The sequence below is a fragment of the Monodelphis domestica genome, chromosome 2, assembly GCF_027887165.1.
Source record: "Monodelphis domestica isolate mMonDom1 chromosome 2, mMonDom1.pri, whole genome shotgun sequence".
In the NCBI taxonomy this organism is placed as follows: Eukaryota; Metazoa; Chordata; class Mammalia; order Didelphimorphia; family Didelphidae; genus Monodelphis; species Monodelphis domestica.
In genome coordinates this window covers 153,926,028-153,939,167 of record NC_077228.1, presented here as the reverse complement: position 1 = coordinate 153,939,167, position 13,140 = coordinate 153,926,028, and the positions used below count along the sequence as shown (strand labels likewise).

Sequence of the window (13,140 nt, the reverse complement as noted above, 5' to 3'; positions counted from 1 at the left end):
CATTGCTGGTGGAGTTGTTAACCAGTCCAACCATTCTGGAGAATAATTTGCAACTATGCGCAAAGGGTTTTGAAACTGTGCATACCCTTTGCTCCAGCAATACCACTACTAGGTCTATATCCCAAAGAGACAAAAATTTTTTAAAAGGGAAAAGGACCAATATGTACAAAAATATTTATAGCTATTCTTTTTGTGGAGGCAAAGAACTAGAAACTATGGGTATGTCTGTCAATTGGGGAATGGCTGAACAAGCTGTGCCATGTAATTGTGAAAGACTTAGCTACTCTGATCAATACAAATATTCAAGACAATTCTAATGGATCCATGATGAAAAATGCAAATCACCTCAAAGAGGGAACTGATGAACAGTTTAGTACAATGAATCATACTTTCTTGACTTTATTTTGCTTGCTCCCCTGCCCCCAATACAGCTAAAATGGAGATATATTTCCTGATACTTCATGCTATATGACTGTGGGTAAGTCATTTAACTTCAATTGCCTAGTCTTTACTGCTCTTATGTCTTAAAATAGACACTTAGCATTAATTTTGTGACAAAAGACAAGGTTTTACAAAAAATACTTTACCTATATAATTGATATTGTATTGCTTTTAATCTAAATGGGTGAGGGAGGGGCAGGAGGCAGGAATTTGGAATTGAATTCTAGATTTGAAATGAATATTTAAAATAAATGAGTAAAATTTAAAAATGAAAACATTTTGGCAGGTGGGTTGGAGAGAGAAGTCTGGGAGAAAAATTAGAAATCAATGACAATACATGATGAACATGAAGAATTCTGAGAAACATGGGAAGACATTATGAACTGATGGGACGAAAAACAGTACAATGCATTTATAAACCCCTTTCTTTGGCTTTTAAAACTTAACTTGGCCCAAACTTAACATTCAAGTTTAATTACACATTATACAGAATTCCTCTTCCAGCACCTTACATTCCAGCCAAACTGGGTCTTCTTTCTGTTCCTCAAACATGGGACTCTGTTTCTAGTCTTCATATCTTTTCACTGACTCTTCCCAAGACCTAGAATGTAGTTTCTTCCCACCTCTACCTCATAGATTCACTGACTTCAATCAAGATAGATAGCTCAAGCACCACCTTCCTCACAAATCCTTTCCTGATCCTACCAATTGCTAGTGCCCTTCCTCCCTAACTACCTTGTATTTATTTTTGCATCCTGAGTTTCCAGCCAAACCAGGGACAGTTGCATTCTCCTCTCCTAACTTATTGCTGTTGCTATGCTGCATGCCTGCATGAAGGTGAAGTTGGAATGATAAAGGATGATGGCTAGTGGAGACAGAAATATCAAATGGCATTTGTTTAAGGATGGGAGAGACATAGGCTTGTTTGTAGGCAGCAGGGAAGCAGCAGTAGATGGAGAAAGACTGAAGATTAGGTATAGTGAAGTTGCCGGAGGGGTCAATCTTCTGGAGAAGAGATTGAATAAAGGGTTGTCTTGACCAGACCACATTTGATGGTTATATTTAGTTCTGGAAACTACAATTTTTTGGAAATAGAAATAAAATGGCGAATATCCAGAGAATTAACCAGGATAGGGAAGATCCCCATGTCTCTGACGATATGAGGATCGGCTGAAGCAACTAGGAATGTTTAGGGTGCAGAAGAGAAGGTTTACAGGCATATGCAGCTGTTCTTGAGTGTTTGAAGACAATCCTAGGGACAAGTACAACAAATAGACTTGTTCTCCTTGACTACAAAGGTCAAGAAGCAACGGGAGGCAGATTTCATCTTGATGAAATGGGGGCCTGGTCCATGTGCAGAGCACCTGGGCTGACATCTCTTTATGTGAAGAACCTTAGAAACCAGTTTCTGGGAGAAATGTCATGACCTATAAGGTATTTGGAGAGATGGGGGAGCACGCATTGGTGTTCTATGACTGAGTCAGGTTAGCTAAATACTAGTTGAGGAGCAAAATTCTTTTATTGGCTGTTGGCTTCACTCATAAGGGATATTGGTGACTCATTCACTTATTACATTCCAGAAAGGGAGTAGTGTCTCTGCCACTCCCTTGATGGTTTTGAAAAGTGAGGAGGGTGAGATACAGGAATCTAGTAGGCAAGAGTCCAAGTCAGATAATACAGCTAGCCCAGAAATGGAGCGCTAAAGACCTATGGATCACTAACCCAGTGGTAACTGAGATAAGAACTCATGCAGTAGAGATGCTGTCTTTGGACATGAACTTGATAGGAACACTGAAATAAATTTGGAGCCCAATTCCTCAGAGGCAAGTGTGTTCCTCAAGGTATTGAATAAAATATATGTTTTTGTGGCTATGTTTTGAAGTAAACAGAAGCAACTGGTAGTGCAAAGGACAGATGGGTGGGCCTGTAGTCAGGAAGACGAGTTAAAATCTAGTTTCACACATTTGCTAGCTCTGGAACCCTAGATGTCACTTAACTTATTTGTCTCAGTTTCCTTAATTGGAAAATGAGGTTCATCATAACACTTATCTTGCAAAGTTGTTGTGAGAATCAAGTAAAATTTGTAAAAAGCACTTAAATAGTACTGTATCTTGATCCACTGGAGAAAGAAATGGCAAACTACTATTTTTGTCAAAAAACAACATGGATAGTTATGGTTCATGGGGGCACAAAGAATTGGACATGATTGAACAACAAATACAACAGTATTTAATGTTTATTGTTTTCCTCTTTCCCTTCCCTTTTGAAGTAAATATATTTTTGTAAAAGCAAATTTAAATGGAAGTTGGGCACTAATCATTGGCTTCTAACAATGGGTGGAGCTTGAGTAAATAGCTTTGGAGGAGACATCTCAAAGCCTTGGGATATCTTGAATCCCTGAGGATCAGCTTAGCAAGGTTGGCTCTGGGAAAGGGGGCTCAAAATCTACTCATAAAAATGAATTACTCCACGGAATCTCTGGAGTCTTTGCTAAGCTGTTTTCTGAAACCCACTGTATTAGGCAAATTAGTACTTATTATTTATTTGTGTGTGTGTGTGTGTTAGGGCAGGCCCACAATTTCACTAGCACAAGGAAATCCCTAGTAAGCTTTCCCTATCAATACAGATTTGAAATGGATCCTTAACACAACGTTTAGAGTAGCCTATGGAACTGACAACTTAATGTGACTTGGCCAGAATCACTCATATCACTCATGTCAGAGGCAGGAACTGAACTCAGCGCTTTCTGACTTTTAATTAATTAATCAATCAACAAGCATTTATTTAAGACCTTTTATGTGCCAAGCACGGTGTTAGATGTTGCTGATGCAAATATAAAGGATGAAACAATCTGTACACACAAGAAACATATATTCTAGTGGAAAAGATCCAAGTATAAAATTAGGAAGGGAGCAGCTAGGTGGCTCAGTGGATAGAGTCAGATCTGGAAACAGTAGGTCTTGGGTTCAAATTTGACCTCAGACACTTTTTAGCTGTGATTCTGGGCAAGTCACTTGACCACAATTGTCTATCCCTTACAGTTCTTCTGCTTTGGAATCAATATTTAGTATCAATTCTAAGACAGAAGGGTTTAAAAAAATAGAAAGAAACAATCCCTTATTGTCTATTATGAGCCAGGCACTATATTATGCGCTTCACAAATATTGCCTCATCTGATCCTCACAACAATCACAGAATGTAAGTGCTATTATTAACTTCATTTTAGCAGTTGAGGAAACTGAGGCAAAGGTGACTTGATCAGGGTCCTACAGCTAGTACATGCCTGGGACTAGATTTCAACTCAGCTCTTCCTGACCCCAAGGTCTACCACTCTATACCACCTCACTGCCTCAATAATACAAATCAAGGCATATTAGTTAAATATAAAGTAATTATCTGCATAGAGATAAGAGTTTTATCTATACAAGTAGATTGAGATAATCAAGAGTAAGTAAGAGAAAGAAGAGGCCTCAGGCCAGAGCTATGGAGTACTACACTCACAAAAGGGGGCTGGACTTGATGTATGAATGAATGAATGAGCATTTCTCAAGCACTTATTGGTACAAATCACTGAGTGTTAAAGAGACACAAATAGAAAAACAAGACAATCACTACTGTCAAGCACATCACATCACAATAGGAGAAGACAACATATGCATGGAGATTTCAGTTGCAAATTAGACAGAAAGGTCCAGCAGATCTTACAATGCAGTAGTAAAGTGGATGGCAATACATCCTCTTTCATATCATTTCTATTGACAAAACCATATCCATTTCTGAAGATGAACCATTTGAAAATCACCAGGACTCTGGGGATGAGGAGTTTCCTTTCCAAGTCTTCAGGAGCTGTGACTGCAATGGAGGGGACAGGGGCTGCAGTACCTCCAGAGGAAGCTGATGAGTCACCTTCACAAGCACTGTTTCTCTGGGCACTGGTAATGGGGTTGGGCTCAGAGCAGAATTGGTGGTTTTGCTCCTGGGGCTCTGGCTTACCTGAATATCAGTGGCACTTGGTGGGCATGTGGTGTTTCTTCTCTAGTGATCTAGTTTCTCCCTTAGTGATGGCTGTGGAGACCAGGCAGGAAACAAGACTGCTCCTCTATAGGGTGCTTCACTCCTGGACCTCCTGGGTTGTCTCCACCCGGATCTGAGGGGAATGATGCTGATCTAGCATAGAAGTCTGAGGAGAGACTAAATAGGGAGGGGCAAAACTGGGAGAAGGTCAAGTTATGGAAACCCAGGGAGGTGAAATTGAGAAAAAGTCACAAAGTCAATTCATTAGTAACTCTGGATGGAGCAATTTCATTCAAGTGATGAAACTGGATGCCAGATAGTAAAATGTAGAGAAAAAAGTGAGAGAAGAGGAAGTAGATTCAACGATTTAGCTTTTTCTAGAAGTTTGACTGTGAAAGAAAGGAGAAATATTGATCAAAAGTTTGAGGGAATGATAGGAGGTGAAGTTTGTTGTTAACAGGGAAGGAGACAGAAGAAATTAGAAAATTAGAGAAAGAATAAGGAGTAGAAGGTAAGCTAATGGGTATCACTTCATGAGCCTGGAATAAAGGAGGAGAGAATGGGGGATAGTGTCAAGGAATTTTGAAATACAGAAGAGGGGGAAGAGAGAAAGCTCACGACTGGTAAATGGCTATTTCCACAGAACCAGATTAAAGGGACCACGAGGCCATCTAGTCCCATATATTGTATACCCAAAAGAAATCCCCACCATAACATATTCAGTAAGTGGTAGCTGGGGTTAATTGTCATCACCTCTCTTTTGAGATGCTCATCAACCATCTAATGTCTGTTCTAAAATTTTTCTTTTTTTAAGTTTTCTTTTTTAAATTAAGATCATTGGCTTGTAGTTCATAGTCCTTTTTAGAAAGCCTGGATGCTGCCCTTTGCAAGTCTTGTAGTACTTTCTCTGTTCCCAAGATCTTTCAAATACCACTGACATTGTACTGCTCACCAGTCATATATCAGGTCTTTCAGTATCAAAGGATACAGTTCTTCTGCACTGGGTAACTTCAATCCAAACACAAATGGATTTTTTTTTTACTTTTTCTATTAAATATCTGTTTATATTAGACATCAACTCTGTAAGGCATTTTCCCCACCTTTCACTTCCAGGACAGAAAAACAATCAAAATAATAATTCAGCAGCCTCAAATTTTCAGTTGTCAGTTATCATAGTCCCAACTACCTTAAACAAAGTTGCAATTCAGCAGTGTGCTGGTAAATGTTTTAACAATTGGCTCTCTGGGAAAAAATACTGAATATGTAGAATACATTTAAAAATTCAATCTGCATTAACAATTCCCCTATTACTTCTTAAGTTTAAATAACAAAACAACAGATCAAACCCCAATTTGAAATTTGCTAGTTTCTGAAGTACAAATGGTCACGAAAATTTTAACAACTGGCGTCAGCAAGCAGAGTTGGCTCACACTGTTGGTCCTATCTTTCCTTTACTGCTATAATAACTTAAAAAGAAAAAAAACCCAACCCATCCCACCTGATTATCTATGGCTTTTTTTTTGTCAACCTGGGTGGATTCTCATCTTTAAAAGTTTTGATACAATTTTTGTAAGACCATGACATACTCATATTAATACTGTTACTGGTTTTGCTTCCATTTTGTATTATTTCTAAAATCTTGATCTGATGAGTTTTCTGTGTATTAATATTGATCTCTTCAAACACATTTTTTTTCTTCTTTGCCTTTTGTTTTCCTATGGATCTTGAGAATTTCATTCTTGGGCATCTCTCACTACTTTTGGGCTGACCTCCCATTGTGGTAATTTAGTCCAGGGGACCAACTCTTCCTCTGAAACATCTGAAATCTGTTTTTCTAAAACCAAGGAAGAATGTCAAAATCATGCTTGAATTTCTTCTATTTTCTCATGCTCTAAGATTGAATAATCACTTTCCTTCAGGGTTCCCATCATTTATTTCCATCTCAGCAACCAGTAAGAAATAGTGAGAATTAGAATAGAAGTAGATCCAGAATAGAATTTCATTTATTCTTCCATCTTTTGAAGGATGAAATGCATCCCTAGGGCAAGCCAAGAAGATAGGATCTGCTCTTTGCAGAGTGAGAAGAAATGTCTGGTTAGTTGCAGTTTTTTATATAAGACCTCCATGCCATGCTTATGACCCATTTTGCAAACTCATTTATTTCCACTTTTGTGTCAGGTGGTCTGTAGTATACTTCAGTGATGATCACTATTTCTTCTATACTGACTTCATCTAAATACTCTTCTCCATCATAATCCACCCCCATTTCCTCTCATGGCCTTCTTAAATGTACAAGGTACCTCTCTACTTCACAACTTCCCTAACCACTCCTCCCCCTCCACCTTTTTAACTTATCTTGTTTTTCTAAGTATAAGGTGAGTCTTTTCTGAGTGGAGTGTGAGGAAACTCCTCAAGTGCCCTCTCAATTTTTTTCCTTTACATTCTCCAAAGGCAGAACTCATACTGCTTTAGAATCTATAGCACAGGATGAATCCAAAAAAGAAAAACAATCCCTGCTCTCCAAATGTTTATTGGCCTATACACAAATAAAATGTAAGCCAATTTAAGGAGGGAGAAAACACAGATAACTACATTATAGTATGGTGAGAGGCCTTTAGGAGTAGATGAGCCTGTAAGGAAGTAAGGGGAGGAAGGAGCAGTTCTAAGCATGGGAACAGTCTTTTCAGCAGTCCAAAGGCAGGGGATGGAATGCCTGAGTTTGGTGGAATGGAATGTAGGCAAGTTTGAATGGAATGTAGATTTGCTACATGAAGTGAAATTATGTGAAATAAATTATGGAGCCAGATTATGAAGGGCTTTCTTTAAAAAAAAAATAAATCCTTACCTTCCATCTTAGAATTGATAACAAGTATCAGTTGCAAGGCAAAAAGAGTGGTATGGGCAAGTGAGGTTAAAGCAACTTGCCTAAGGTCATACAGGTAGGAGGAGTCGGAGACTACATTTGAATCCAGAACCTCCTGTCTCCAGGTCTAGCTCTCTATCCACTGAGCCACCTAGCTGCTGTGAAGGGCTTTCAATGCTAGTTTCTGACACTAGCACTAGGGAGCTGCCAAAGATCCTTTAAGAGATTAATAACATGAGCACATCTGTGCTTTAGGAAGATTTGGGTAGCTGGTTGAAAGATGGTTTGGAGAGAGCAGTAAGCAGTAAGCAGAAGCAGGAAAAGAGTAAGGTTATAGTCCAGGTGAGAGGTCCCGAGGTCCTGAACTAGGTGGCAGTCATTCAAGTAGAGAAAAGAAGAAAAGATATAAGAGACATGGAGGAAGAACAACAAAGAATAACAGACAACTGTTAGGACATGCAGAGTAAAAGAGAGAGGATATGAGATTGCAAGGTCCCCAGAGGTGGCAAACCTGGGTGATTAGGAGAATGTTTTTGTCTATAAAAATAAAGAAGTTCAGAAAAAGAGAAGATTTCCTGGGATACTTGAGTTTTGTTTTCAACGTTTCAGGGAGTGGAGAAGTTCATAGCAACTAGAATGAAAAATGCCTAAACCCTAGCCCAAACTCATCATTTTCAAGATGAAGATAACAAAGCTCAGAGAGGTAAGGTGACTTGGCCATGGTTACACAGCTGTTAAGAAGCTGAGTCAGAACTTGAAACCAGGCATCCTCACTCAAAATTCAGTGTTCTTTCTACAACTCCACACTGCCCTATTTTTTAAGGCTAGAGATGACCTAAAACTGAATTTTGAGTTTCTAAGGAAGAGAAACTTTGGTAAGATTTGTTTCCCCTTCTAAGTTTATTCATCAAAAGAGTCTTGGAAACCACTTTGGAATAACATTATGGGGGCAGCTAGATAGCATAATAGATAGGGTGCCAGACCTGGAGTTGGAAGGACCTGGGTTCAAATATGAATTCAATTCACAATTCCTAGCTGTGTGACCTTAAGCAAAATACTTATACTCAATTGCCTAGCCCTTGCCACTCTTCTTAGTATCAATTCTATGACATTAAGTAAGGGTTTAAAAAAACATTATGTTAATCCTAAATGTTTGTGCTTTAAGCATTTGTTACATATTATAAACTCATCTGTTAAAAGCTAATTAGGAGACCAAGGAGTTTCATCTATAGGTTACATAATCCTTAAAAAAACAAACAAACCTTTACCTTCCTTCTTAGTATCACTACAGTGTAATAGTTCTAAGGTAGAAGTGGTATGGGTAAGGCAATGGCAAATTTGAATGTACCGAATTTGAACCCAGGATCTCTTCTTTCTAGGCCTGGCTCTCACTCTACTGAGCCATCTACCTGCTCCCTACAGTAAGGTAATCTTTGAGAAGAACATGAGAACAAAAAGTATCCCAACTTGAGACAGGTTTGAACCCAATGCTTTAGAGAGCTAAAAACACACCAGAGAGAAATTATTTTAATTGTTTTCTAAGAAGAAAGTGTGAAATAAGGTACATTCTTTGATCAAATGACATGGATGCTTATAGAGCACAGTTTTGAAAAAAGGCTGCCCTCCTTTGGGACATAAGGAGACAACTATACAACTAAAAATCCCTCAGGCATAATAATGTCAGAAAATTTTAGGCATATATAAGAGACTAACAAACTCAATTTAAATGAGCAATTACAGAAAATTTGGGGGCAGGTGGGGATTTACAAAGCTCAAGTAAAAAAATGAAACTCCTTAATTTGCATTTTTTTTTACAAACCACTCTTTGATAATAGAAACCCTTTTACAACAGAGTTGGGCAATTGAATAAATACAGATATGAGAATACTCAAATACCTTATTTTTCACTTATGATACAGTACTTGAGGTTTTTACAAAGGCAGCATGGTATAGTGCATAGAGGGCCAGCCTTGGAGCCAGGAAGCCTTTGGTTCATGCATTGCCTCTTGACACACACTAGGTGTGTGACTCTAGGCAAATCACATAACCTCTTAAAACCCCATGCAAAACTCTCTAGGACTAAAAATTACAGGAAACTGCTATTCTACTTCCATGGAAGGAGCTTCCACACATATTAGGAGTCCCCTACACTGATGAAATAACATCTTTGGACACACACAAAATTTTGGAGGTAGGTTTTCTCCTGGCAATGTTTTCTGATTTTGAAAGAAGAAATCATAGATATATCCTATAGCTAGTCATCACTTATAGAAATGCATTAAAATTATTTAATTAAACTTTTAGAAACATAATCAGGGATTCACAAACTATGGCATTTTATTTCAGAGCCTTTGCTTACATTTGTACAATATATTACATAATTCTCCATTGTCTGCATAACCTAATATATGCTTTATAGCTTTTTTCTATAAGCTTTGCCTTCAATGTTTGTCAACAAATTTTTACAGTCCTGTACAAATCTGAATATTTGGAAACCATTTTCAACAAAATCAGTTACTGTGAGCACACACTACAAAGACTGAAAATGCTTTTCTTAGAAAAGTTGAATGTAAAGGATTCTGACATGTTAGCATCTACAAACAAAACGTTTCAAAATTCCCACATGTTGTATTGCCAGAAGAAAAAAAAAACATGCCAGCTCCCATCCAAAAGAAGTACACAGAACTACAATTAAAACAATAAAACAGTCTGTACAATAAAGTACTGTGTATTAACAGTGCTAGGTATTAAATAGCTTGAATGAACACTTTCGCAATATACAAATGTCTTACAAATGTGTATAATTAAATATACAAGTGCCAAACAGAACAGATCTTGGGATCATACAACATAAAAGTCAATACAAGTGAAAACAGTTTGCGTTCATTTTTGATTCTGTACAAGGCATTTTTTTTATCTTATTAGACCTACTACCACTCAGATAAGCTATATTTAAGACTATCCTTTTGTGGTAGTGTTCTTATCATTGACCATGAATTACACATGAACACAGCTTACTTGTTCCTGAAATCCTCTGTTGTAGCTCATAATAAAATAAGCATTACAAATGAAATATCTGTTTTAAAGGGAAAAGAAACATTTACAATAAAACACAAAAATATAACTGTTATAATCCATTATGAATAAATATACATTTTAAATTGGCTAAGTACAATTTTATACATTGTTTAAGATTTAATATAGTTTGCTAGCCATTTTCTTCCTTTTTCACACAATGTATTATATCAAAATTAAAAAAAAATACTGATTCATAGAAAAATGGCAAAGTACAGTAGTTCCATTCCAATTAATGGGTCACGAAAACCCATTGAAAAACCATTTAACCTAATTCGAACCTGTAAACATTGTCAGTCTTTTTAAAAAGAGAATCTTATTTGGTTACCAGGACTGATGTCTAACATCCTGTTACCTGCAGGTTTTGAATTTATTACATGTGCTTGACATACAATTTAAAGCCACTTTAAGGTGACTTGCATTTAAAAAACAATTAGCTTGTACAAATGAAAATAGGTTCATATTTTTCATAAATAAATGGAAAAATATCAAATGTTGCAGCTTTAACAAAATACCAGGGAATACATGTACAGTAAGTTGTTTAGACATGTTCTGGCCCCCCAATAACTATGCTTTCTGTATTGTCTCAGCAGGCAGTGAAAAGCCTCCATTTGCCACAGTGGAAGGCCTTCAAGTTACCAGACATACAATTCCCAGACAAGTTGGAAACAATTATTGCTTGAGGAAAAGCAGTTCATTGTACTTTTTCTTCATAAAAAGTGCACTTAAGTGCCAAGTCAGCTTGTCAAGAAACAATTTTTAAATATAAAATAGTGCTTGTCTGATTTTGTGTGCCACTGTGCAGTATATATAAAAAAAGGGGCCCTCAACAGCCATTAAGTGCAAAGTGCTTTGGGAAGTCCTGCTGTCACCTGCACTCCACTGACATTCCGGGCTGTGATGCACTGGACATGGAGGGTTCTGCTAAAGTTAACATGACAGCAGCTGTTATAGAGCTGGATGAAGGAGAGGAAGAGGAAGATGAGGATGTAGCAGCACCTAAGGAAAGCAGAGGCAAAACAAAAGAAGGTTAATGAAAACAAGACCCAAAGAATGCTAGTAGCTGACATTTATGTAGCACTTTAATGTTTTCTCAAAGTGTTTATATGCATTATCGTATTTGAGCATCACAACAGCTTTATGAGGTAGATACTATAAGCAGTTAGCCCCATTTTATAGATGAAGAAATTGAGGGGTTAAATAACTTGCTTAGAGTTGCAAAGCTAGTAAGGGTCAGATGAGAGCTACCCTAGGTCTTCTTATCCTAAGTACTGTGTTTATTCACTCTCCACTATGTTGCTTAATAATGAAAGGAGGCATAAAACATTCCAGTGCTGTGAAATATAATTCCATAGCATCAGTTTCAAGCATTTGGTTTACAAAGGAGAAGTTAGATTCCATGTTGGTATAATACAAAGCAAGGAAAGCATATATCTATAAACTTTGCATTCTCTACTTATGTAACAATATTGTAGGGCAAAGATATCTTTTGGGAATAGGAAAGAGAAGCAGTGGCTTACTTTTAGCTTAATTTGATGCAATTCAATAAACATTTACTAAGTAATACCTGGTAACATAAAAATAAAAATAATTTTTGCTCTCACAGAGTTTATATTCTATTGGGAGGATTCAACATTTCTACAGATAAATGCAAAGTAATTTCAGGTAAGAGAGAGCACTAATAAAGGCTCAATCATGTCCCCCTCCTTTTTCTATTAACATCTAGTTGTCAATCTGGACTTGGACTCAGAAATATCAGAGTTTGAATCCTTGCCTTCAGTTAGCTATGTGACCTTAGGTAAGTCATTTAACCTCTCTGAGTCTGTTTCCTCATCTGGAAAATGGAGCTGCTAACAGATTCTGTCTCCAATGGCTGTTGTGACTCAAATGAGATAATATATGAAAAATGCTTGCAAAACTTAAAAACTATAAAATATTAACTCTTGTTATTGTTGTTGTTGATGATGACAATGATGGCATCTCTCAAGCAGTTCCTCTGGGTTCAATTAGCATCTATATGTAGCTGATTCTCAGATCCATACATACAACTCTAATGTCTCTTCTGAATTCCAATCCTTTACAACCAATTTTCTATTAGACATTTCCAACTCTAACCATCTTCTAGTTATCTCAAATTCAATAAGCCCAAATCAGAACTCATTTCTTTTCCTCCTGCCCAGGACCACTGAGGGTACCACTCCCCTTCCAGTCACCCAGACTTGTGTCCTTGCTACCCTCCATTTCAATTGCTTTCTTTACATCACTTTTTATGCAAAGCTCCTATCCTCTCGACCTTCATGGTCCCTAGCCTGGGTCAAGCCTTCCTCACCTCTCTGGACTAAAACAGTCTCCTAACTGGTCTCCCTACCAGGAGTCTCTTCTCATTAAATCCATCTTCCACAGTGTTGTTGAAGTGCTTTTTCTATAGCACAAGTAAGACCATGTCACTTTCCAGTTCAACATATTTTCAGTACCTCCTGAAAATATAAACTTCTATATCTGGCACTTAAAGCTCTTCACAACTTGGCCCTTTTATTTTTTTTTAATCTTTTAATTTTCTTACACATCACTCCCTCCCACAAATACTCTCAAACTGCTTTGCCTTGCATCTAACACTTGATCTTGGATCTCTTCAATACTTATGCAGTGGTTATGCCCCAGGCCTGGAATGCTTTCCCTCCATTCTCTACCTGCTGTGCCTGTGAACTCTTCCTCTGACTGGATGGATATGGATGGCTCTTCCTAAG

The 13,140-nt window shown here is 37.5% G+C and overlaps 1 protein-coding gene across 6 annotated transcripts in view; it reads right to left on the bottom strand.

Moving 5' to 3' along the window:
• Window positions 1-9,630: 9,630 nt before the first annotated feature.
• ARID4B (AT-rich interaction domain 4B) overlaps window positions 9,631-13,140 on the bottom strand; it is a 202,557-nt gene continuing 199,047 nt past the window's right edge. For all 6 annotated transcript variants that reach the window (XM_056816103.1, XM_056816101.1, XM_056816104.1 and 3 more), the window contains one exon: window positions 9,631-11,392. In XM_056816103.1, the coding sequence (XP_056672081.1) occupies window positions 11,262-11,392 (131 nt within the window). In that variant the 3' untranslated portion in view covers window positions 9,631-11,261. The remainder of the gene's footprint in view (window positions 11,393-13,140) is intronic.